The following is a 22,375-nucleotide window of genomic DNA, read 5'->3' on the forward strand; positions in this document are numbered from 1 at the left end:
ATTTAATATATAAAATATTTTTTTAGTGGAAAAAAAAAAGGGAAAGTATATATGGTTTGAGAATGTATATGAAGTTAGCTACTCTTTTAAGGAGTTGCACCAAATTAAAGTTTGAAGTCTGGTTGCAGATTAAAATGTTAACCAATAACCTTTATGCATTGTTGTAAAATGTTGACAACTTTGTAAGCAGAGATTGCCTAACAAATTTTTGGGCAAGTATTCGTAAGCTATTCTAAGTACTTTCTGTTTTACACTATAGAGCATGTGTCTACATGGCAGGACGTCTTACTTCACCTCGTTCTACAACATCATATCGTATCAAGGACTCAGCACCTAGGTCGTCACCAGCAACAGTTACAGTCATTTATGGAAAGATATCAACTAGCACAATTTTGGAGCTCAATCAACACCACAATCAAGGAAATATTAACTTTGTAATAGCATATTAATGGCGAATCACCAAGATAGCACACAAGGCGGATCTGCAATCCATAACGGTTCAAGCACATATCTATAAATAGAGAGAGATGAACTACGTAAGGCTTGATTCAAGTTTACCCCGAGAAACTTGATAATGTGGGCAACTCTTATCCCAAGAAGAGTGCAGCAATTTCCTATCCAACCAATCATCAGGTCGTAGTCCCAAAATAATCGACATCTACATTGGCGCCGTCTGCTGGTTCGTTTCCTTAAGAAAAGAACAATCACTCTTTTCTCAAACCTACGAAGCTGGTCAGAAAACCACAATAGAGCCCAACCTACAAGCATTGGCAGACCAGATGAAGACACTCTAAGAAGCCTTCATCACTTTGCAACAAGAAAACCGGACAAAGGCGTCGAGCAGCGAACCCAATGCCAACAATGGCACCACGGAAGGCGGGAGCACAACCCCATTGCGACCAAACCAACACCAACAATCAGCGTTTAGAATACTTCGCGCAAAAACTAGAGAAGTCAAACGAAAGAGCCAGCGCGATCCGGATTGCTCAGAAGATATTAGAGACGTACAAAGCATCACCATTCATCTAAGATATCCGAGACAAACAACTTCTTTCAGAGTTCATCCAACCAAAGTTCCCGTTGTACAACGGTACCTCCTGCCGAGGCAAGCACGTAGCTTGCTTCAGCCAAATCCTAGCACTCTACAGCCATCTTGACTACGACTACCTAAAGTGTAAACTTTTTCCAGCCAGTTTAAAGGATGGAGCAATAGACTGGTTTTACACACTCCCTCCAGATTTGATCAACACCTTCGGCGGCGCCTTTGGCGAGACGTTAAATGCAGAGTTCGTTAGTCCACAATGTAAAGAAACGCTACCGACTGGACTACTTGTTTCAGCTCAAGCAAGCTCATGGAGAAACGATCCGAGCCTTCCTAGGACGTTTTAAGAAGGACCTCCTCTCGCTGGAGTCAGGACTCAGTGACGGTTTTGCAATTTATGCGTTCACAAATGCCTTCTTGGACGACTCCGACCTAGCAGGGTCCCTCATGCACAACAAGAAAGACACCTCAGCCGAGCTGTACCACAAAGTCGACAAATACATCAAGTACGAAGAGTGGATGACCAAGCGCAAAGGCAAAGAGATCCTCACAGTTAGCAACGAGCTAGACCCCAAGGAAAGCAAACAATATTCAAACAGCAACAACAACAACAACAAGAGATCCAATGCCAGCAAACCCTCATACACAAAGAGGGAATTCTCCAACTTCTCTAGGACGCCAAGTCAAATTCTGAAGAAAATATATACAGCACCATACTTCAAACCAAACATCAACAAAGTGATTGCGCTGCTAGGACGTATTTGAGCCCTGATTTCTTTTACGGGATGAACGGTCCCATGATGTCTAGCCCCCATATGTGGAATGGCCATAGGCTGGCTATGTTGATCAATTCCCTTGCTAGACTTAGGTGATTGTGGCCAAAAGTTTGACATTAGAGGCATTTAAGAACGTACATTTTTGCTTCGATATGCATGCCTGGCCAATAATACCCTTGGGCGATTGTTTTGTGTGCCAGTGATCTTGCTCCTGCGTGGTTGCCACATTCCCTTTTATGGATTTCGTCGAAAATGAGTTGTCCCTCCCTTAGAGTTATGCACCTTAGGAGGGTCCTCCTGCTGATTTGCAGAACAGTCTTCCTTTGATCACTGTGTATCTTGGGGCTCGGAGTTGTATTGCACGAGCATGCTTTGTTTCTGATGGGATCTCACCATGTAAAATGAACTTGAGGAATGGGCCTATCCAAGATTGATTGATCTCTTCTTCGGATGAGGGCTGGAAATCTGTGAGGCTGTTGATATTTTCTTTCTGGTAAGCAGGTCGTTCCAGAATGTCAATGTAGACTGTGGTCGGACATGCCTCTTGTGTTTTGGAAGCTAGGATAGCCAAATTGTCTGCATATATGTTATCTTCTCGAGGAATATGATCTAGAGAGAATGTTTTGAACGAGCTGATTATGTCATAGACGACTTGAGCATACTTTGCCAAGTTTGCTCCGTTCATAACATATTCTTTGGTGATCTGCTTGACGATTAGCTGGGAATCGCTGTAAGCTTTAAGCTTTGAGACTTGTAGTTGTTGTGCCATTCGGAGGCCTGTGATCAATGCTTCGTATTCTGCTTCATTGTTAGACGTTGCAAAATCGATTTTGATTGATTTCTATAGCTGGGCTCCCTCTGGTGAAATTAATACAGCCCCCAGTCCACTACCACTGTTATTGCATACGCCATCTACGTGGAGGTGCCATGTGTGGTGGCTTGTTGATGGAGTGAAGTAATTGGCTCGGGTTTCCAGTTGATGTCTTCGACGGGGAAATTTGCCAAGAAATCAGTAACAACCTGGCCTTTGCGAGACATTCCGGGAACAAACTCGATGTGATGGTCTCCGAGTTCTTTAGCCCATTTGGCCGTGCGGGCTATTTTGTTGTTAGAACTCAATACCTGTTTAATAGGTACGTCAGTGATGACCTTGATGTTGTGAGATTGGAAGCAAGGTCGGAACTTCCGAGCTGAGTAGAGTAAAGATAGCATTGTTTTCTCCATTGGAGAGTAATGATTTTCTGCATCTGCCAACGTCTTGCTGGTGAAGTAGACCGGCTTTTCGATTCTATCATGCTCCCCAAAGATAACTGAGCTGATTGCGAAGTCGGTAGTTGCAAGGTACAGCCCTAGTGTTTCTCCTTCTTCTGGTTTGGATAGGACGGGTGGAGTTGATAAATAAGCTTTCAGGTCGGTGAAGGTTTTATGGCACTCGTCTGTCCAAGTGAATGTTGCTCCCTTTTTGAGTATTTGTAGGAATGGTCTGCATTTGTCAGATGCTCTTAAGATGAACCTGTTGAGGACTGAAACCATGCCAGATAACTTGTGGATTTGTTGCTTTGTCGTTGGTTCTGGCATTTCAAGGAGAGCTCGTATCTGTTCTGGGTTTGCTTCAATGCATCTTTGTGAGACGAGGTAATCTAAGAATTTCCTTGAGGCTACTCCAAATCCGCATTTGGCTGGGTTGAACTTCATCTTATTTTGGCGAAGTCATTCAAAGGCCTCTTGTAGGTGGGAGATGTGATCACCTGCCTTTTCACTTTTGACCACCATGTCGTCTATGTAGACCTCCATAATGTCTCCTAGCAAGTCTTTAAACATTTTGGTGACAAGTCTTTGGTAGGTCGCTCCTGCGTTCTTCAAGCCGAAAGATAGGACGTTATAGCAGAACATACCTTGCTCGGTTATGAAAGACGTCTTTTCCTGATCTTCTTCTGCAAGTGGTATTTGGTTGTATCCACTGTATGCGTACATGAATGACAAAAGCTCATGGCCGCAAGTTTTGGTCTACCAGTATGTCGATTCTTGGTAGGGGAAGCTGTCTTTTGGGCAGTGCTTGTTGACGTTGGTGAAATCTATGCAGAGTCGTACTTGACCATTCTTCTTTGGAACGGCTACTATGTTGGCAAGCCAGGTCGGGTACTTGACTTCTGTGATGAATCCAACATTTTTGAGCTTTTCTATCTCTTTGTTGATGGCTTTCTGAAACTTGAGTGCTAGCTTCCTAGGTCGTTGTTTGATAGGCTTGATGGTTGGATCTACATTTAACTTGTGGCAAGCGACCTGAAGGTCAATTCCTGGCATATCGATATATGACCAAGCAAAAACACCTTTATTGAGAGATAGAAATTTGACAAGCTGCTCCTTGAGTTTGGGGTCTAAGTCAGCCCCTACATAAACAAATTTTGGGTCATTAGTTGTGCCCAAATTGACTTTTTCTCTTGGTTCTATCTGAGCTTGTTTTCCTATGAGCTTTTCTGATGCCGTTGCTGGAGGGCTGGATGTTTGAGGATCCTGCCTTTTTGGGAAGTCCTTGGCTTCGACGACCTAAGACTTGGGTGAGGTCGTAGTGCTAACTTGATTGCATCGGTGAGCTTCTAGTTGGTTGCTTCTGAGCTCCATGATGCCTCTGGGACCAAGATATCGTAGGACCTGGTGTAGGGTGGATGGAATTGCTTGGATTTTGTGAATCCAACGGCGTCCTAGAATGGCAGTGTAGGACGACCTGGCATCGATCACACTGAAGCGTGTTGAAGTTTTAACCATGTCCTCTTTTTCGCCAATGGAGACTGGTAGGATTACGTCTCCGATGGCGTCTGTGCGATCTCCGTTGAAACCATAGAGCGGTGCATTGGACTCTATCATCACCGAGTCCGGTATGTGCATGTCCTTGTATGTTTGATAGAACAGTATGTCGCATGAGCTCCCTCGATCGATGAGGACTCTTTTGACTGTCCAACCGTTGATTTTGACATGCACTACCAAGGCATCATTGTGAGGTAGGCACACCTTGTCTAGATTTTCTCCTATGAATGAAATTGATCCTGTCATCTTCGGGTCGGTGGGGTTGATCATCTCGGCTTTGTGTGAGAGGTGGTAGATTTCTTGGATTGCTCCCACTCTTCTGCACTTCTCCCGACCTGAGGTTTCGTCGTTTGAGGTGTCTGTAATCATGTTGATTACTTTGTCCTCATCTTGGTCGGAGGAATGTTGTCTCCTGTTGTGCCTTGACCGACCTGGAGACTTAGATCGTCAAGTTGATCTGCTTTTGCTTCTGTTTCTGTTTTTGGCAGGTCATTCATTGTTGCTGCTCCTGCTTCTGTGGCGTTTGGCATCTAGCTTGTGCCTCAGATCGTTTTCTGGCAAGAACTCTTTTAATTTGCCTTCCTCCACTAGGTCTTGGAGGTAGTGCTTGAGGCTCCAGCAATCATTGGTGTCGTGGTGGTGGAGTTTGTGGAAATGGCAGTATGGACGCTCTAGTATGGCTAGCCACAGATTACTTCACCAAGTGGGTTGAAGCAATCCCACTAGTCCAAGTCAAGGAAGTCAACGTAATCAACTTCATCTGAACTAATATCATCACTAGATTTGGTCTACCCCACACCCTAGTCATGGACAACGGAACACAATTTGCTGGCACACAAGTCAAGGATTTTCTACAGAAATGGCGCATCACTCAAGCATTTTCTACACCTAGATATGCACAAAGCAATGGCCAAGCAGAGGCCACCAACAAGGCCATCAAAGAAAACCTCCAAAAGAAGCTGGAGAAAAACCAATGGCCAGAGCAACTTGAAAACATTCTATGGGCATACAGAACAACAGCTAGATCCAGTACAAATGAGTCTCCTTTCACACTTTGCTTCGAAACGGAAGCAGTGATACCATCAGAACTCACATTCACAACTACACGTTCTGACATTGTTGAATCAGGAGTCAATGACAATATCTTGGCAAAAGAAGTTGATCTCCTAGAAGAACGTAGAGAAACTGCCGCAATATCCCTAGCTCGGTACCACCAAACAATCCAGCGTTCTTACAATAAGAGGGTCGTCCCAAGATCTTTCCATGCTGGTGACCTAGTCCTCAAAAAGACTTTAGCACCAGCCAAGCTCGACCGAACATGGGAGGGCCCCTACATTGTTGACAAAGTCGTTGGAAATGGTGCATACTGGATCAAAACCCAGCTCGGTGATAGGCTTCCCCGACCTTGGAATACAGCTCTCCTCAAGCGCTTTTATCAATAAGTTTTTCTCCAAGTACATCAGTCAAAATGAATAAAATTTCATCAAAACTTTAAGTGCAGCTATCATTTTTGCATTACATGAGCACCTTGCATTTCACACTACGCATCCGACCTAAGACATCACAATGTCAGGTTGGATATCAAAGGGGGAATCCAGAACGACTCAACAATAGCCACGTAGTGGTTAATTTTCAATCAATTCAAACCAAGGTCCCCCAAAAGGACCCTAAACTAACTTAAACACCAACACCAGGGTTAAGTATGGTTCAACTGTAATTGCTACTCAAAGGCCAATTATCATACAAAATTCTATCTAGGGGACCCCCAAAAGGCCCAAATCAGCTTACGAACTCACAAAGGGTTTAAGACAGACTCAAATATAATGGCCACTCAAAGGCTAATTATATCAATCAGAAGTTCCCCCAAAATGAACTAATCAGGGCGTACACCTAGGGACAAGACAAAGCATAGGTGCCAACTACGCAAATGCATCAGGTCGTACTCAAGCGCTCTACGACCTGTGACAAAAGACGACCTAGCAAAGTCAAGCAGTCCATCAGGACTAGTACTACGCAGCACAGGTCATCAAACAACAAATAAGTCAAAACAAAAGCAATCACATGCATACTTCAAACCAACTTCAACAAGTAAGTAATTTAAATATTTCTAATTACAAAATCGGTTAGATACCGAGGCCCCGAGGTTATCCCGGGAAAACGACCTCAGTATCCCCATCAAAAATAATATTGTATCAGTATCAAGAACAAAGAGCTGTTTAAATATTGTTCAAACGACCTCCCAACCCATGAGCAAACACAAGACGTTCAGAGTCAATTCACACAAGAAAGATTCTCCACATTCAAAGGGTCCAGATCACCACCCTCTACAGCACCAGAACCAGTAGCCTGATCAACAATAACTTCAGAAACATCTGACCCAGAAACAACAGGAGGAACAGAAGGAACAGCTAAAGTAACCGATGGCACAACGACTTGGTCAGATGGCAGATCAGATGGTCTACTAGCATTTATACCAGCATCTGCAGCAAACACTGTTGCAGCCCCACTTTCAATAGACATCTTAAGGTGATCATACTTATCTAATGCCTCAACATAATCATCCAACAGCACGAACACATCGCCACTCTCCACCATGTCCACTAAGTCGTAATATGCAGTCTTAGCTCGTTCAGCAACGGAGCGCAGCCTCTTGCACTCATCGACCCATTGCTGAACCTCCAGCTTTGCAGAATCCAGAGTGGGTTGCAACAGAGCCACTTTACCACCCAACTGTTGCACTTGATCCCTCAACCCTGCAACCTCCGTTCTCTCCACTTGCTGTTCAGCCACCAGTCTGCTACAAGTCTGCTTGCTGACATCCAGCTCCTTCTTGTAACGGTCGGAGATAGACGCCATATCCTTCAGCTTCCTATACATTGCCAGAACCTAGCAAACAAGATAACAAATATAGACATTAGAGTGGATCAAAATCAACAAGACCCAAAAGGAGCAAGCTCAGAATGGAAGAATACTCACATAGCACAACGACCGTTCCATCGATCCACCAAGTTCACTTCCAGGCCCTTATTATCCAGCTTGCGCCTATCCCCGGCAAGCACAATACTCTCCAACAACGCCCCACCAACAAAACGGGACTTGATGCTACAGTCACGATTCACAACAAACTTTGGCAACAAACTGTAGGGGTCCTCATACGTAACCATTCTATCAAGGACATCATCACTTTTCTTACTTGGGTCCGTACTTTCTGACCCCTTGCCCTGCTCAGCAGCAGGCTCAGCCTCACCAACTTTCTTCTTTCTACGGGCTTCAGCCAACCCATCATCATCAGCCAAATCAATCAGGTTCATCCTCTTCAGAGGAACCCGACCTGAAGACGAACGACCTTCAACAGAATCAGGTCGGTCTTCAGATTCAGTGCGGGCCTTCTTAGCCCCCTCCAACTTAACCACTTTGGAACGCCTTTTTATATTAGGCTTCCGGAATGAAGTGGGAGCATCACCCTCCCCACCAAAGACCGCCCACTGCGGTACCACCAAAGACTTCCAAAGACCCGCATCTCCAGAGGAGAAGCAGTTGGATGCAGAACGATTTGCATCACCAGAGGAGAAGCGGTTGGACGCAGAGCACCCTCCACCCCCCAACTCGAAACGTTGGGGTGCCAAACGATTTGCATCACCCAACTCAGAACGTTGGGATAACAAACGATTTGCATCACCCAACTCAGGACGTCTGGAAGGCGTCACCCCTCCAGCCGCCCTCATCGCTCCAGAACGGTGTTAAGCGCCTCCACTCCTTTTCACTCCAGAAACAGGTGCTTTCTTTTGACTCTCCCTCTCCATGGCAGATTCCGAGCTAGAATCAGAAAGTTCAGCCACTACCTTGCGAGCCCTAGCTTTTTGCTCCAGCATTTTACGGTTGATTTTCTTCCCTCCACGCCTCTTAAAGTAATACGTAACCTCAGCAAACAATGCATGTTTATCCTCCAAACTCAAACAAGCAAACCTTTCAATAACACCGTTCTTCGTACGAAAACGGATTGTAACCTCTGCAAAACAAAAAACAAACCAAATAAATCAGAACGTCCAAATTATAATTTAAAACACACACATCACAACCTACAACCAACGACCTACCACGAGGTTGTACAACACATTTATCAATCTCCAAACCAGGCGGGCAATATCTACCTACAGCCAACAACGGCTTATGCCCCCATTCCTCCTTACTCACCCCCATAATAATAGGAGACTTCCCCTTATAAACATGAAAACTAAAGTTTACAGCACCCGACTTCCTCACAACAAAGTGCTCCGTCACATCGTTTAAACAGATGTTGTAGCCCCTGTCATTCAACAAATCCAACACATGGAGAATCCTCTAACTGTTCCCCACGAGTTGAGAGGGGGCTTTCCCCAAAAAATTCAAAACCTCCATAGTAAGACGGGAAAAGGGCAGCCTCATCCCAGCCTTCAACTGCCCATAACAAACAACTACTCCTCCATCCCAAGGAACGTAGTCGTTAGTATACAAATTCTTCTCCTCAGCCAGATCGTACACAGACAGATCAGATTTCACCCAACCAAACTCCTTCCTCAAAGCGGCATAACAATCCACCGACTTAGGCTTTCTCTCATCCACCATCTCTAACGAGGAAGACGACGAAGCTTCATCACCACTACAAACCCTCTCCTCAACTTCTTCGCCACTTACCGTTCTCTCTCTCCATTTACCAACTTCAACCTCACCACTAAAACTATCACTAGTCATAGACCAATTTCAACCTCACCACTAAAACTTCAACCTCACCACTAAAACTATCACTAGTAATCCACAATCAAAGAAAGAAGGAAAGCTCAAATTTCTAAAGTTGAAAACACGAACCTGATGGCAAGGGATGAGAAGTTTTTTTTTTCTTTGCTTTCTTTCCTTTTCTTTCGCTCTGGATTTTTCCTTTTTTTCCTTTGGTTGAAAGTGAACAAACAAAAACCTTTCACAAGTCAAAAAATCCCCTCAACTGCCCAAACACCTCGAGACAATCAAAGCGTTTCGTGTTCCCAAAACCTAAATCATTACTCGCCCACAAATCGCCGTAACTCCAGGCCCAAGAATCCATCCCAACAGTTCCCGCACATTCCCCGAAACCTAAATTCAAAACAAAACAGCTGTCAGACACATGCTTTCAAACTTTACTTTTTAAACTGTTCTCCGACCACGCAACAGCTGTCTAATGAACGAATAAAAAATAAAGGGGGTTGTGTAAGTACCCTCCGTTCTACACTACAGAGCACGTGTCCACATGGCAGGACGTCTTACTTCAGCTCGTCCCACAACATCAGATCGTATCAACGACCCCAAAGACCCGTGTCATCACCAAAGAGCTATTCTGACTATTCATGGAAAGATATCAACTAGCACAATCTTAGAGCTCAATCAACGCCACAATCAAGCAAACATTAACTTTGTAACAGCACATTAATGGCGAATCACCAAGATAGCACACAAGGTGGATCTGAAATCCATAACGGTTCAAGCACATATCTATAAATAGAGAGAGATGAACTACATAAGGCTTGATTCAAGTTTACTCCGAGAAACTTGATACGTAGGCAACTCTTATCTCAAAAAGAGTGCAGCCATTTCCTATTCAACCAATCATCATGTCATAATCCCAAAATAACCAACATCTACAGCTATTTAGGAGTGCCAATCTTTGAAGAGCATGTAGATGTCGCAAACATTTCCCATATTTACAGCATTCTATATTGTATCCGTTAAAAAAAACGTACTTGAATGTGTCAGATTGGGTGTAAAGTTCGTGAAATTTCAGGGAGCTCTAGAATTCTTACCTATATTCAGATTTCAGAGAAATAGACACAGTTTATTTATCTGAGACACAGATATTATCAAAGAGAAATACACAAGAAATTCATATAGCACAAAAAAAAATGCAAAACCAATCCCATGGGGGGGCTCTGAAGTTTTTTTCGGTAAAATTTGGCACTGAGGTTGATTACTATGTCCATTATTTCATCAATCTATTTGTATACGGTGTTAACTGTTAATTTAGAGCAATGAAAAGTGAGATACATAATTTTTTCCGAGTACTCCAAGCAAGGGGTTGAATCTTACTTTCAATACTAAGTTGTCTGGTCATATATAGTGCCGTGAGATATGAAATTGAAAATAATATAGATATATCACCATATGATACTCGATACAATTGATTATAAATATCAGTCGATCTGTTCACAAATATTACTACATTAAGGATATTTGGAGATATATCAATGATATCATTAGGTTTTGATTGATGATAACAATTTAAATTTCTATTTACTTTTACATTTAAAATAAATACGGATGATACATCATGAAACGAACTAAATTTCTGAAATATTCACGCCAATTTCAATAATGTATAAGTGAACATTTCATTCATTTTGAAGAAAAAATCTTAAAAAAATCTTTTTTGGTACTCATCGAAATCGAAATTTAGTTCCTTATTCATAATATATGAAGAAATATCGTGTGTATGGTGATACTTATCGATATTTATTGGTCTATCCTCGATATCTGTAAATATGCCAATGTAAAGTATCACACTATCACCTAGGGGTGGCAATGGGTCAGGTTCGTGTCGTGTCATACTCGGGTCACGTGTTAGGAGAGCAAACCCAAACCCGACCTAATTACTAATCGTGTCAAGTTTGTCAAACCTAAACCCAACCCGCATATATAACGGGTTATCCAACGGGTGACCCGCTAAGCCAGCGGGTCAATTTCAGATCGGGTTAACAGATAACCCGTAAGTTCTATTTTTTTTTTTTTTTTGGATAAAGAATATTTATTAATCTAAATAATAAAAAAACTTGCAAAAGTGCGCAGAGTTGTTGAAGCACATGCATCTGCTGAACGCCTGAACCAAACAAGTGAAATAACCTATTAGCCAAACAAAAAACATAACCAAACTAGAAACAAGTCACAAAATTCGTCGATTTTTTCAAAAAATCTTAATATATCGCCGAATAGGGCAGTCACCGAATTTGGATACGAATAATCTTATAAAACAGTTGAGTCGTTGGGTTTTCTCGTTTTTTCCCGATTTTTAGGGAATACCCCGATTTTTAGGGATTTATTGTCAATCTCTCTTCAAAAATTTCCAACTAGAAATGGGAAATCAGGGAATAAGAGGATTCTTTGGGATTTTTAGATTGAATTCTGATTTGCAATCAACCAAAATCGTCAAAAAGAAGTTAAGAAGCTACATCATAATATTATATCGATCGCCTCCAATCCCTCCATCACTTTCAATTATCATATCGCCTCCATTCCCTCCAATCCCTCCATCACTTTCAATTGCAAGTTTGCAATTATTAATTGAAAAGTTGAAAGTTGAAACCCCATCACTGATTCACTGGTAAGCTAATACAGAAATGACAAAGAGGAAAGATCCCATGTGGAGTCATGTTACTAAGGATGGATCAAAGTTGAAGTGCAATTATTGCAAAAAGGTATACAATTGTACAATTACAAGAATGAAATCTCACTTAGGGAGAATTCCACACATGGATATAGAGCTATGTAATGTTTCACCTGAATCTGTGATGCAACTTGCTCGATTAGCAGCACAAGAGCTTGGTAGGAAAAAGGGGAAAACAAAAGGCATTAATGAGTATATGAGAGCATCTGTTGACAATAGCCAAGTGGAGAAGACTAGTACTAAGCAGCTGACTTTGAATGCAATGTTAAGGAAAAAGGAGAAAGAGGAGGCTGATCTTGAAATAGCTAGAATGGTTATTGCTAACAACTTGTCATTTAATCTTTTAAGATCTCTAGAGTTCATAAATGCAATGGAAGCAGTTGCAAGGCATGGTCCTGGCTATGTACCCCCAAGCAGTGAAATTGTTCGAACCAAGTTGTTGTCTAAATTGAAACAAGAAGCAGGAGATTTTGTTACTGAAGTGAGAGAGTCATGGGCAGAATCAAGATGTACAATAATGTCTGATTGTTGGATGGATAACAGGCATAGAAACCACATCAATTTGCTAGCCGCTTCCTCAATGGGCACTGTGTTTTTATGTTCTGAGTCTACATAAGGTAAAGTGAAGGATGCTGCATTTATTTATGATTTTATAAAAAAAGGTATTGATGAGCATGTGGGTAGAGAAAATGTTGTTCAAATTGTTGCTGATATTGGTTCAAACTATTCTGCTGCTGGAATTCTTTTAGAGATAGAGATGCCCCATGTATTTAAGACAAACTGTGCCGCTCATTGCATAGATCTCATTTTAGAAGACATGGATAAATTGCCAAGTTGGAAGATTATCATTAGTGATGCAAGGTCTCTTGTTAGGTGTTTGTATGGGAAACAACATGTGTTAGCACTCATGAGGAGGCATACGAGTAATAGAGAATTGAAAAGGCCTGCTGCGATACAATTCGCAACAAATTTTTTAATGATCCAATCTTTGATAAATGAGGAGCAAGCTTTACGATTTATGGTCGCATCACAAGAATGGAGAAACTTAGTTAGACCTGTAGAAGGGGATACTATTGTAAAACTTATTAATAGTGATGTATTCTGGAGTGACGCAAAAGAAATGGTTACCACTGTGGAACCACTTATAAAAGTTTTGAGGATGGCGGATGGAGAAGAAGCAACAGTGGGATATTTATATGAAGCTATGCAAAGATCAAAAGACTCGATTGCTACATTTTATAAAAATGAGGAGAGTAGGTACAAAGTATATTGGGATATAATTGATGCTAGGCTGAAAAAACAACTTCACAACCCTCTCATGGCAGCAGCAGATTTGTTGAATCCTCACTTGTATTTCGATAAATTGGTCAAGCATGATGACAAAACAGATAAAGGTGTGATGGAAGCTCTTAAGAAGATGGTCCCTCCTGAAGATCATGAAGCATTCAGTGACCAACTTGCAGATTACATAGCCTTGCAAGCCAACATATTTACGCCATTTGCATGTAGTCTACTTCACAAAAAACATCCCTGTAAGTGGCTGAATTATGTTGATTATATTATTTTTATCCCTTTGGTGGCAGTCTAATATATGTACTTTAGTTTACTTTGTTCCTCTGTGTTGAATGGATATACTTTTTTTTGTGATATCAATATGGAATAATTTGGACTGAGAATTTTGGTGTTTGGGATGAACGTATTAAGCTGCTTTGTAATGAGAAAGTTAGCATATGATCTAAATTTTATATTTAACGTATGTAAATTGTCAGTCCTAATTGTTAATTCATAATAACTGTTCTTTGCATGTTGTGCTGGTTGCTTGTTTAAAATGGTGCAAACTTTTGCTTATTAAAGCTATAGGAATTGAGACAGTACAAGTATGACATTATTGTTTGACAAAATTACTCAAACTGTATGCAATGCCAAAAATTGCATTTGTCAACGTTATAATACCAACTTTATAAATGTCAAAGTAGTAGCATTTACATTTCATCTGAGTGAATTTAATAGCATAGCATTTTGAGATTCAACAAATTTGTATATGTATTATTAAATATATATGAATACTCTTTGTTTAGGTGATTGGTGGAAGGTGGTGAACCCAGCGTTTGCTCAACTTAAAAAGGTAGCAGTGAAACTATTGAGTCAGCCTTTGTAGTTCGGTCCGCTATGAAAAGAAATTGGAGTGCTTTTAGGCTGCACATACCAAAAAACGCAATAAGTTGGATCCAAAGACACTAAATGATTTAGTGTTTGCAAGAGTCAATTTGCACCTAAAGAAGATGAAAGAAAAGCTAGGAGGAAAGTCGAACCAATCAGACTTTTTAGAGAAATTTGTTGCATTTCCCGAGTTACTTTCGATGCCAAATCCTCCTGCAGTCCCAAATGTTCCTGATATAGCTACAACTACAGCTACAGTCCCAATACCTCTTGACCAAGGAGTTGTCAATATTGAGGATGATGACATCGACTATGCAGAAAATGATGGAGATGACGTTGATTTGGACTATGATGACATCCAACATGATTATGCAGCTCCGCATTTTCTATTTGATTAATGTCTTAAGTAAGAAATAGATTATTGAAAATAAATTTCCTATATGATATTATTGTGGAGGCAGTAAGGATTATCAAATGATGTAATAAAAATTGTGGAAGAGGTTTTAATATTATTTGATCATTAAAAATTATGGCTCACGAATTTTTCCCAAATTTTTTCCGAATTTTCCCGAATTAGCGATTTCACCCCTCCCCGAATTTGTGCCGAATCCCGAATTTGTGACTATGGAAACAACAACCATGCATGCCCAGTTTGTCCACTTTGCTACCTTGTGGGTAAACCTATTATTAAATAAATGCAAATATTATTGTGACTTTGACGGCTTCATTGTTCTCTTTATATAATTGAGACTAGGGTAAGGTTTCAATGTTAATGTACGTGATCATATATTTTATTGAATTAATTTATAATATTCTATATGCTGGATTGCTGGTTGATTCTTCTAAATCTAGTTGATCCTTTTCTGTTTAGTATTTTCTTTTAGGTAATTGGGATTATGAAATTTAATAAAATTTGGAAACATATATGTTTAAAGACTTAAAACAGGTCATACAGGTCACGGGTTGATGACCCGACTCATTGGACCCGGGAACTAATCGGGTATACTAACGGGTTATCTGGGTTAACATGTGTGACCCTAACCCAACCCATTTATTTGACGGGTTTGGTCAACCCTTAAATGACCCAAAAGCCTTTTTTTTCAACCCAAACCCGCTAATTTTGTGTCGGATTCGTGTCGGGTTAGCGGGTCGTGTACAAAACTGCCACCCCTACTATCACCATCCAATATACATATCAAAATTTGAGCGGTCGATATATCCTCATATCACGATATTTTGTATTATGTGGTCGTAATCTTCAAAAGGTAGACATGATTAGAAATCATTTTGTACCATGATGTACACTTAATTCCCAGTTACTTGTTGTTTTTAAAGGAATTGTAAGCTATATGCATGCATTGGAAAGTAAGATTAAGACATGTTTCAATGTGTTTAAGATTCCTTAGTACACACATTCTGTTTCTCATCACTAGTGTCTGATGATTAAAAAGCTTGTAGCTTTACAATTCCACCTTCCATTTTATAAGGTCTCAAATCAAAAGCCAAAGAAAAACCATTAACCAGTTAATTAATGATCACAAAGGTTGGCTGAAGTGTTAAACCACACTCCACTGTTAAAAGTGGGCTCTATTTCTCTTTTGTTTAATTTATTTTAGTATCTTATATTTTTTCAATGGTGATGTTAATAATTGGTGGTAATATTGTTTTGATGTCACTTTTTTTAAATGTGATGTTTTTTTTTTTTTTTTCAATATTAATTTTAAACGTGATGTAGAAAAGGTCTACAACATCACTTTCAGAAGTGATGTAAATTTTGTGATGTGATTTAATCTCTTAAATCACTTTATAAGTGACGTGAAAATTTGAAATACTAAATCACTTAAAAAGTAAAGCCTCGTTTTGGAAAGCAAATCAGTTCAACCAGTGATGTCCCGTTTGGAAAAACAAATCACTTAAAAATGGTGTCCCATAGTTCTACTTCAATATGATATTGTTAAAGACACATAAGTAACACCACATACCTTCAAACGGTAGTGAAATTGTGCTTGTTCAACAAAGAAAATGTCAAAGAAAAAGTACTAGAAGGAGATATGAATGGCTTTTTCTTTTTTTTTGGTTGGAAGAGAGAAAAGAAAGAGATTTAAGCCATGTGAAAAGAGAGCGAACCGTGAAAGAGAGGGAGAGGATGAAAGTACTAGAAGGAGATGTGAATGGCTTTTTCTTTTCTTTCTTTTTTTTTTTTTTAAGGAAGGATTACTAAATCTCGTAGGATATCTTGTAAGGTTTAGTCTCTCTTGATTGAGATCGAAATCGAGAAACTGCTGATTGTATTATTCATAAAAACCAAACTTTACAAACAACAAACAAGCCAAATAAAATTCAAGGAAATACAACAAATACATTGCCAACATATCCAAGCTAGAACATAAAACTTCTTTAATCGGCTTCATCCCCCTGTCGGATCTTGACGTCAAGGAAATCATGACTTGTCTCCACCATGCCCCACCCTCTTCAACTCCGTCGAAACAGAAACCACGAACCTCTTCCAGAAGGAGAGTTTGGCAAGAACCCGAAGGTCCAAATAGTCAGCTTAGCATCTCCAGAAAGAGACACCCCACCATGTGTGTTGTTTAAGTGTGGCGGCCCGACAAAGAAATCCGTTAAGGCACCTTTGTAGAGTTAATGGTAGAGAGAAAACATCTATGTGCTATAGAGAAATTAGAAGAGATAATACAATGATGTAGAGGGTAAGGTGTACGTACTTGACAACTCAGAAATTGATAGAGAAGTGGAGCATCCATGAGTAACATTAGAGGCTTTAGACCAAATATAGCCTTCAATTAGAGTCTTTTTAGATGGTTGATAGGGTGTGTTTGTTTACCAGGAATCGGACTTGAGGAGTGGAAGTAACTGGAATTCTTGGCGGACCACTCACTTTTGGCCTATAAACGGACTCCAATTCCTTTTATTAAGTCTTTGACAGACCCCTGTTAATCCAAAGGAATCCTAGACTATGGGAATCGGTTTTTTATTTCTAATCCGAAAATGGGGAAATAAACTAAAAATTGGAGTCTGTTAGAGGATTCTATACGGCAACCAAACGCATTAATTGAAGTAGGAATTGAATTCCGATGATTTCTGAACGTTTGCCAAATACACATTTTGTAAGTTGGAATCAAATTCTATTCTAATAGATTCCATTCCAATGGTTTCCTACTCCATTCTATTCTTAATTAGTTTCCAGTCTCAGTTGCCAAACACCCTAATAGTTTCTTTGAGGTTTGGAATGGACTGGTGCTTTAGTAGGTTGAGTAGCAGGAACTGAATCAACATTGGAAATAATGGGTTCATCATCATGTGTAACAGGTATAACAGTTGTTGAGTATTGAGTAGGTCATGCATGGTTGGGATGGGATATGGAAACACGAGTTGGAGAAATGATTAGGTCAGAGTTGGTGTATGCGCTATGATTGTTATCAACTGGAGAAGATATACTAGTGGAAGGTAAGGTGTTGTTTTGATTCACAATGACGTCACTAGTATAATAATAGGGTAACATAAGTATAAGTGGACTGAAGTTTAGACATATCTTTAAATGGGAAAATGCCTTCATAAAAAATGACATCACGAGAGATGTATACAAATTGAGTTGCAAGCTCGTAAATCCGATACCCTTTTTGAGCATAAAGGTAACAAACAAAAATGTTGGGTTTAGCACATTGATCAAATTTGTGTTTAATATTAGCATTAATTATGGGCATACCACAAGCTGCCAAAAACACGTAAGTGACTATAAATCGGCAGTGATTTAAGTAAGATTTCATATGGGGATTTACCCGATACAAGAGGGGTAGGCATTTTATTTATAAGATAAACCGTTCTGACAACACATTACCCCCAAATAAATTAAGGTAAGTGAGCTTGAAAGTGTAGTGCTCGAGCCACTTCTAATATATGATTCACAATGATGTTGGGGTGTCCCAATACAACTCCTTTGATGAACAACACCATTTAAAGAGATCAAATTTTGCATATCTTTAGACAAAAATTCCGAACCATTATCTGATTATACATTTTGAAATTCTTGAAAAAAAAAATTGTGCTCCATGCCATGAAAAAAAAAAACAATAAACTTTAGAAAACAAATTGTGTTTTGACCATGGCAAAAAAATAATTTCAACAAACTTCGAGTGTGAGACTTTACATGCATGAGATAAATCCAAGTGCATCTAGTATAATCATCCACAATTGTTAAAAAATAATGAGAACCATTAAAAGATGGTTGTGAAAAAGGACCCCAAATATCGCAATGTATTAGCTCAAAAGCATTCAATGTAGTAATTGAACTAGATGCAAAAGGTAAATGTGATTGTTTCGCTTGAGGACAAACATCACAAGCACAAGTATTCAAACGTGAAATGAAAGGAAATTGCTTAACTAGATGCTCTAAGGAACAGAAAAAAAACATGGCCTAAACGCCAATGCCAAAGATCAAGAGTAGGAGGCGCAACAACTGCTAGTGTGCCACTGGTGACGTTTTGTAATAATAAATACGATCATGGATACTCCCTTGTCCAATCGTCTTCCTCGTTGATAGGTCTTGAAATAAACAAGAGTTAGGCAAAAAGGTTACAACACAATTTTCAGTTTTGGTGAGTTGATTGACAGAGAATAAGTTATATTTAAAAGATGGTATATGAAACACATTATGTAAAGTGAGATTTGGAGAAAGAATAACAAATCTAATATGAGAAATTTGTGCATTTGAACCATCGAGTAATTGAACAAGGAGGTATTGCACGTACGACCTCCATTGTTTGGTTTACTACCTAAAGCATCTGATTTCTTTGAAGGATATCCATGAAGTTTGTAGCAATGATCAATTGTGTGATTATCAAAACCACAATGATCACAATGAAAACGAGGCTGGTAGCCCGAGTTCCATTGTGAGCAGTTCGAACATAACCACTGGATTTAGTGCTAGTATAGAGCTGTTACTTTTCCTCTTGCCGGACAAGAGAATACATTTTTGTCGCGGTAGGCCAGAAATGGTTCCATAAGCAAAATTTGGCTCCAAATAGCGGCAAAATGGTCATGTAAACCTTGTAGAAATTCCATTGCTCAATCTTGTTGAAAGCTTCAACCACAACTTTACTATTATCATAGGTACATGGATGTATCATCCCACAAAAATTTCAGTTTCGTAAAATAAGTCGAAACTGACAAATCGTCATGTATGAAAGAAGAAATAAACTACTTCAATTGGTAGATCTTAGCTAGGTGCATTGGTTTGAGAAAACCGTTCAACAAGATCGGCCCAAATATTTTTCGCGGTATTGTTGTACAAGATACTACCATGAATTTCATTAGAAACAAAATTAAGGATCCACGAGCTAATGAGATTGTTGCAGCATTCCCATTGATGTAGGTCTTTTGGAAATGTTGGAGGAGGTTGTTTGATGGTGTCATAAACAAAACCTAACTTGTTTTTTAGCACGAAAGGCCATAGTAATAGCACGCAACCATGAAGAATAATTATCACTAGTTAGAGGCGGTGAAACAAGGATAGCAGTTGGTTTGTTTTACGATAGTAGTGTGAACAGAGAAAATACATTGATGAAGAAGACTTGTTTATTGATTTGTCAAAAGACAATATATAGTAATACAATGGAGAATCACTTACAGAATAAAGGGAGAAATCATAGGTATGTAAATAGGAGGAAAGATTACAACATAATAAGAGGAAAGAAAAAAATCTAGACTATTATGTACATATTTTTCCTATTACTTCCCCTTAAGTTGAGTGTGGAGATTTGTAATGCCCAACTTGCAAAGGATGCGATGAAAGTGTTCCCGGCCAAGAGCTTTGGTGAATATATCTACAAGTTGTTGTTGACTGGAGACATGAAAAGTGGAGATGAGTTTTGACATTAACTTTTCACGGACCAAATGATGACAATCAATTTCAATGTGTTTGGTTCTTTCGTGAAAAACTAGATTAGTAGCAATATGGCCTGGAGAGTGCATTGGCTGGGTATGATGAACACGAAGATCATGGAGCAACTTCTTAAGCCAAACCACTTCACATGTTGTAGTGGCCATGGCTCGGTATTCAGCTTTAGTGGAAGAGCAATATACAATGGTCTACTTTTTAGTCTTCCATGAAATGGGACATTGACCCAACATTATGGAATATCCTATAGTATATCTACAACTCATGGGACAGCTAGCCCAATCATAATATGAATAGACTGAGAGATGAAATTAGTTGGCTAAACGTAAAAGTATGCCTTTGCCTGGTGAGTACTTCAGATAGCGCAAGACACGAACAACAATATTGTAATGGGGTTGGCGAGGTTGGCTCATGAACTGATCGACTTAAGATATTGACGACATAAACTATGTCAGGATGAGTGATGCTTAAATAGATTAGCCTTCCAACTAGTCACCAATAAATGTTGGGATCAGGAAGTAGATTCCCTTGATCAGTTGAGAGACGAATTAAAGGTGTTGCTCCATAGGAAAAGGAGCAGGACGAGAGCCAAGATGATCACTGTCATGCAGAATGTCAAGTGCATATTTCCTCTGACTTAAGAAAATACCTTTCGGTGAACGAGCTACTTCAATTCCTAAAAAATATTTGAGAGGACCCAAATCCTTAATATGAAACTTGGTATGTAGAATAATCTTCAAGTGTAAGGGGTCGTTTGTTTTTTTGAGCCTATGAATGCTGAATGCTGAATGCTGAATGACTCATCCTCTGAATGCTAAATGCTGATTGCTGAATTCTAAAAAACATGTTTGTTTTCTGGTTAAAATAACCTGGCTCTGAAGGCTTGAATATAAATCATTCGGACAATTTTACTCATGCTATCTATTTTAAACACTAACTTGATTTCTTGTTAAACAAAATATATATTATATTTGAGGAGAAGAGATGGATTATCGAAAAAAATAAATGATAAATAAATTTATTTAAAATATGCTTTCACAAATATATTTTAATGGTTTATTTTTATATTTTGTTTATTTTCAGAATATATATATGTAATTCTATTTTTAACAAAGTGGATATCATTCACCCAAAAAAATGAAAAAACCCGTTACGCCAACATCAAATTTTGAAGCCATAAAAGTCAGGGTAGGAAAGTAGATGGGTTCTTAAGATTGGGTTCTTAAGAAAAGGCAAGAAGGGACTTTCTTGTTTTAAGTATTAGAATTCAGCATTCAGAAGAAATTTTGGTCTTTGAATCTTTGAATGCTAAAAGTACCACTGAATGCTTAAACTACTTAAAAAAAAACAAACAAGTTTTGAACCTCTGAATGCTTAAAACTTAAGTTTAAGAGGCTCTGAATGCTGAATTCAAAAAAAACAAACAACCCCTAAGAGGAGAGATTGTTTCCTGCCACAATAATATTGTCGACGTAGACAAGGCAGTAAAGACTTTGCCATTTGAAAGAGTAAAAAGATAATGATTTGCACTAGATTGCTTGTATCTAACTTCATGAAGAACTAAAGAGAATTTTGGTAAACCAATTGCGATAAGCTTGCTTAAGGCAATAAAGTAATTTGCGAAGATGACAAACAGATTGCTCCCTCTGTTTGGCAAGACCTAGGGGAAGTTGCATGTAGACCTTTTCATTGAGATCCCCATGAAGGAAAGCATTATGAACGTCTAGCTGGTGAATAGTCGAATCACAAGCAGCTACAATGGGCAAGAGACAACATATAGTAACAAGTTTCGCCACTGGTGCAAATGTTTTATGATAATCTAAACCTCTAGTTTGAGTGTAGCCTTTTGCAACAAGCTAGGCAAGCCTTGTACCGTTCAATACTTCCATCATACCGATATTTGATCTTAAAGATCCATTTGCACCCAATGAAATTTTTACCAGGTGGGAGAGATTCAATGGTCCATGTATGATTATTTTGCAATGCTTCAATTTCAGCTGCCATTGCTTCACGCCAATGGGGATATTTAACATCCTCAAAAAATCATGATGGTACATGATGATTGGAAATAGATGAAAGAAAAGTGACATGATTAGTAGAAAAATTGCTTAGAGGAAGATAATTAGAAAGGGGATAGTGGCAGTGGTGGTGGTGATTTTGGTGGTGGAGATGATGGACGTGTTGATGAAGTGGGACTAGGTGTTATGGGTAAAGGATTATTTTGCTTCTCATGA

The 22,375-nt window shown here is 39.4% G+C and overlaps 1 protein-coding gene across 1 annotated transcript; it reads left to right on the forward strand.

The window, feature by feature from the left end:
• Positions 1-12,020: 12,020 nt before the first annotated feature.
• Positions 12,021-14,225, forward strand: LOC147482428 (uncharacterized). The gene is made up of 3 exons (XM_086579313.1): positions 12,021-12,576; positions 12,685-13,599; positions 14,146-14,225. Exons 1-3 carry the CDS (start codon positions 12,021-12,023, stop codon positions 14,223-14,225), a joined length of 1,551 nt encoding a protein of 516 aa, XP_086435439.1.
• The last annotated feature ends 8,150 nt before the right edge of the window (positions 14,226-22,375 follow it).

The sequence above is a fragment of the Coptis chinensis genome, chromosome 8 (genome assembly GCF_015680905.1).
Source record: "Coptis chinensis isolate HL-2020 chromosome 8, ASM1568090v1, whole genome shotgun sequence".
NCBI lineage: Eukaryota > Viridiplantae > Streptophyta > Magnoliopsida > Ranunculales > Ranunculaceae > Coptis > Coptis chinensis.

Coding starts and splice junctions, on each gene's coding strand:
- LOC147482428 (XM_086579313.1), top strand. CDS start 12,021: ATGACAAAGAGGAAAGATCCCATGTGGAGTCATGTTACTAAGGATGGA. Junction 12,577..12,684: donor GTCATGGGCAGAATCAAGAT/GTACAATAATGT, acceptor AGTCTACATAAG/GTAAAGTGAAGGATGCTGCA. Junction 13,600..14,145: donor ACTTCACAAAAAACATCCCT/GTAAGTGGCTGA, acceptor CTCTTTGTTTAG/GTGATTGGTGGAAGGTGGTG.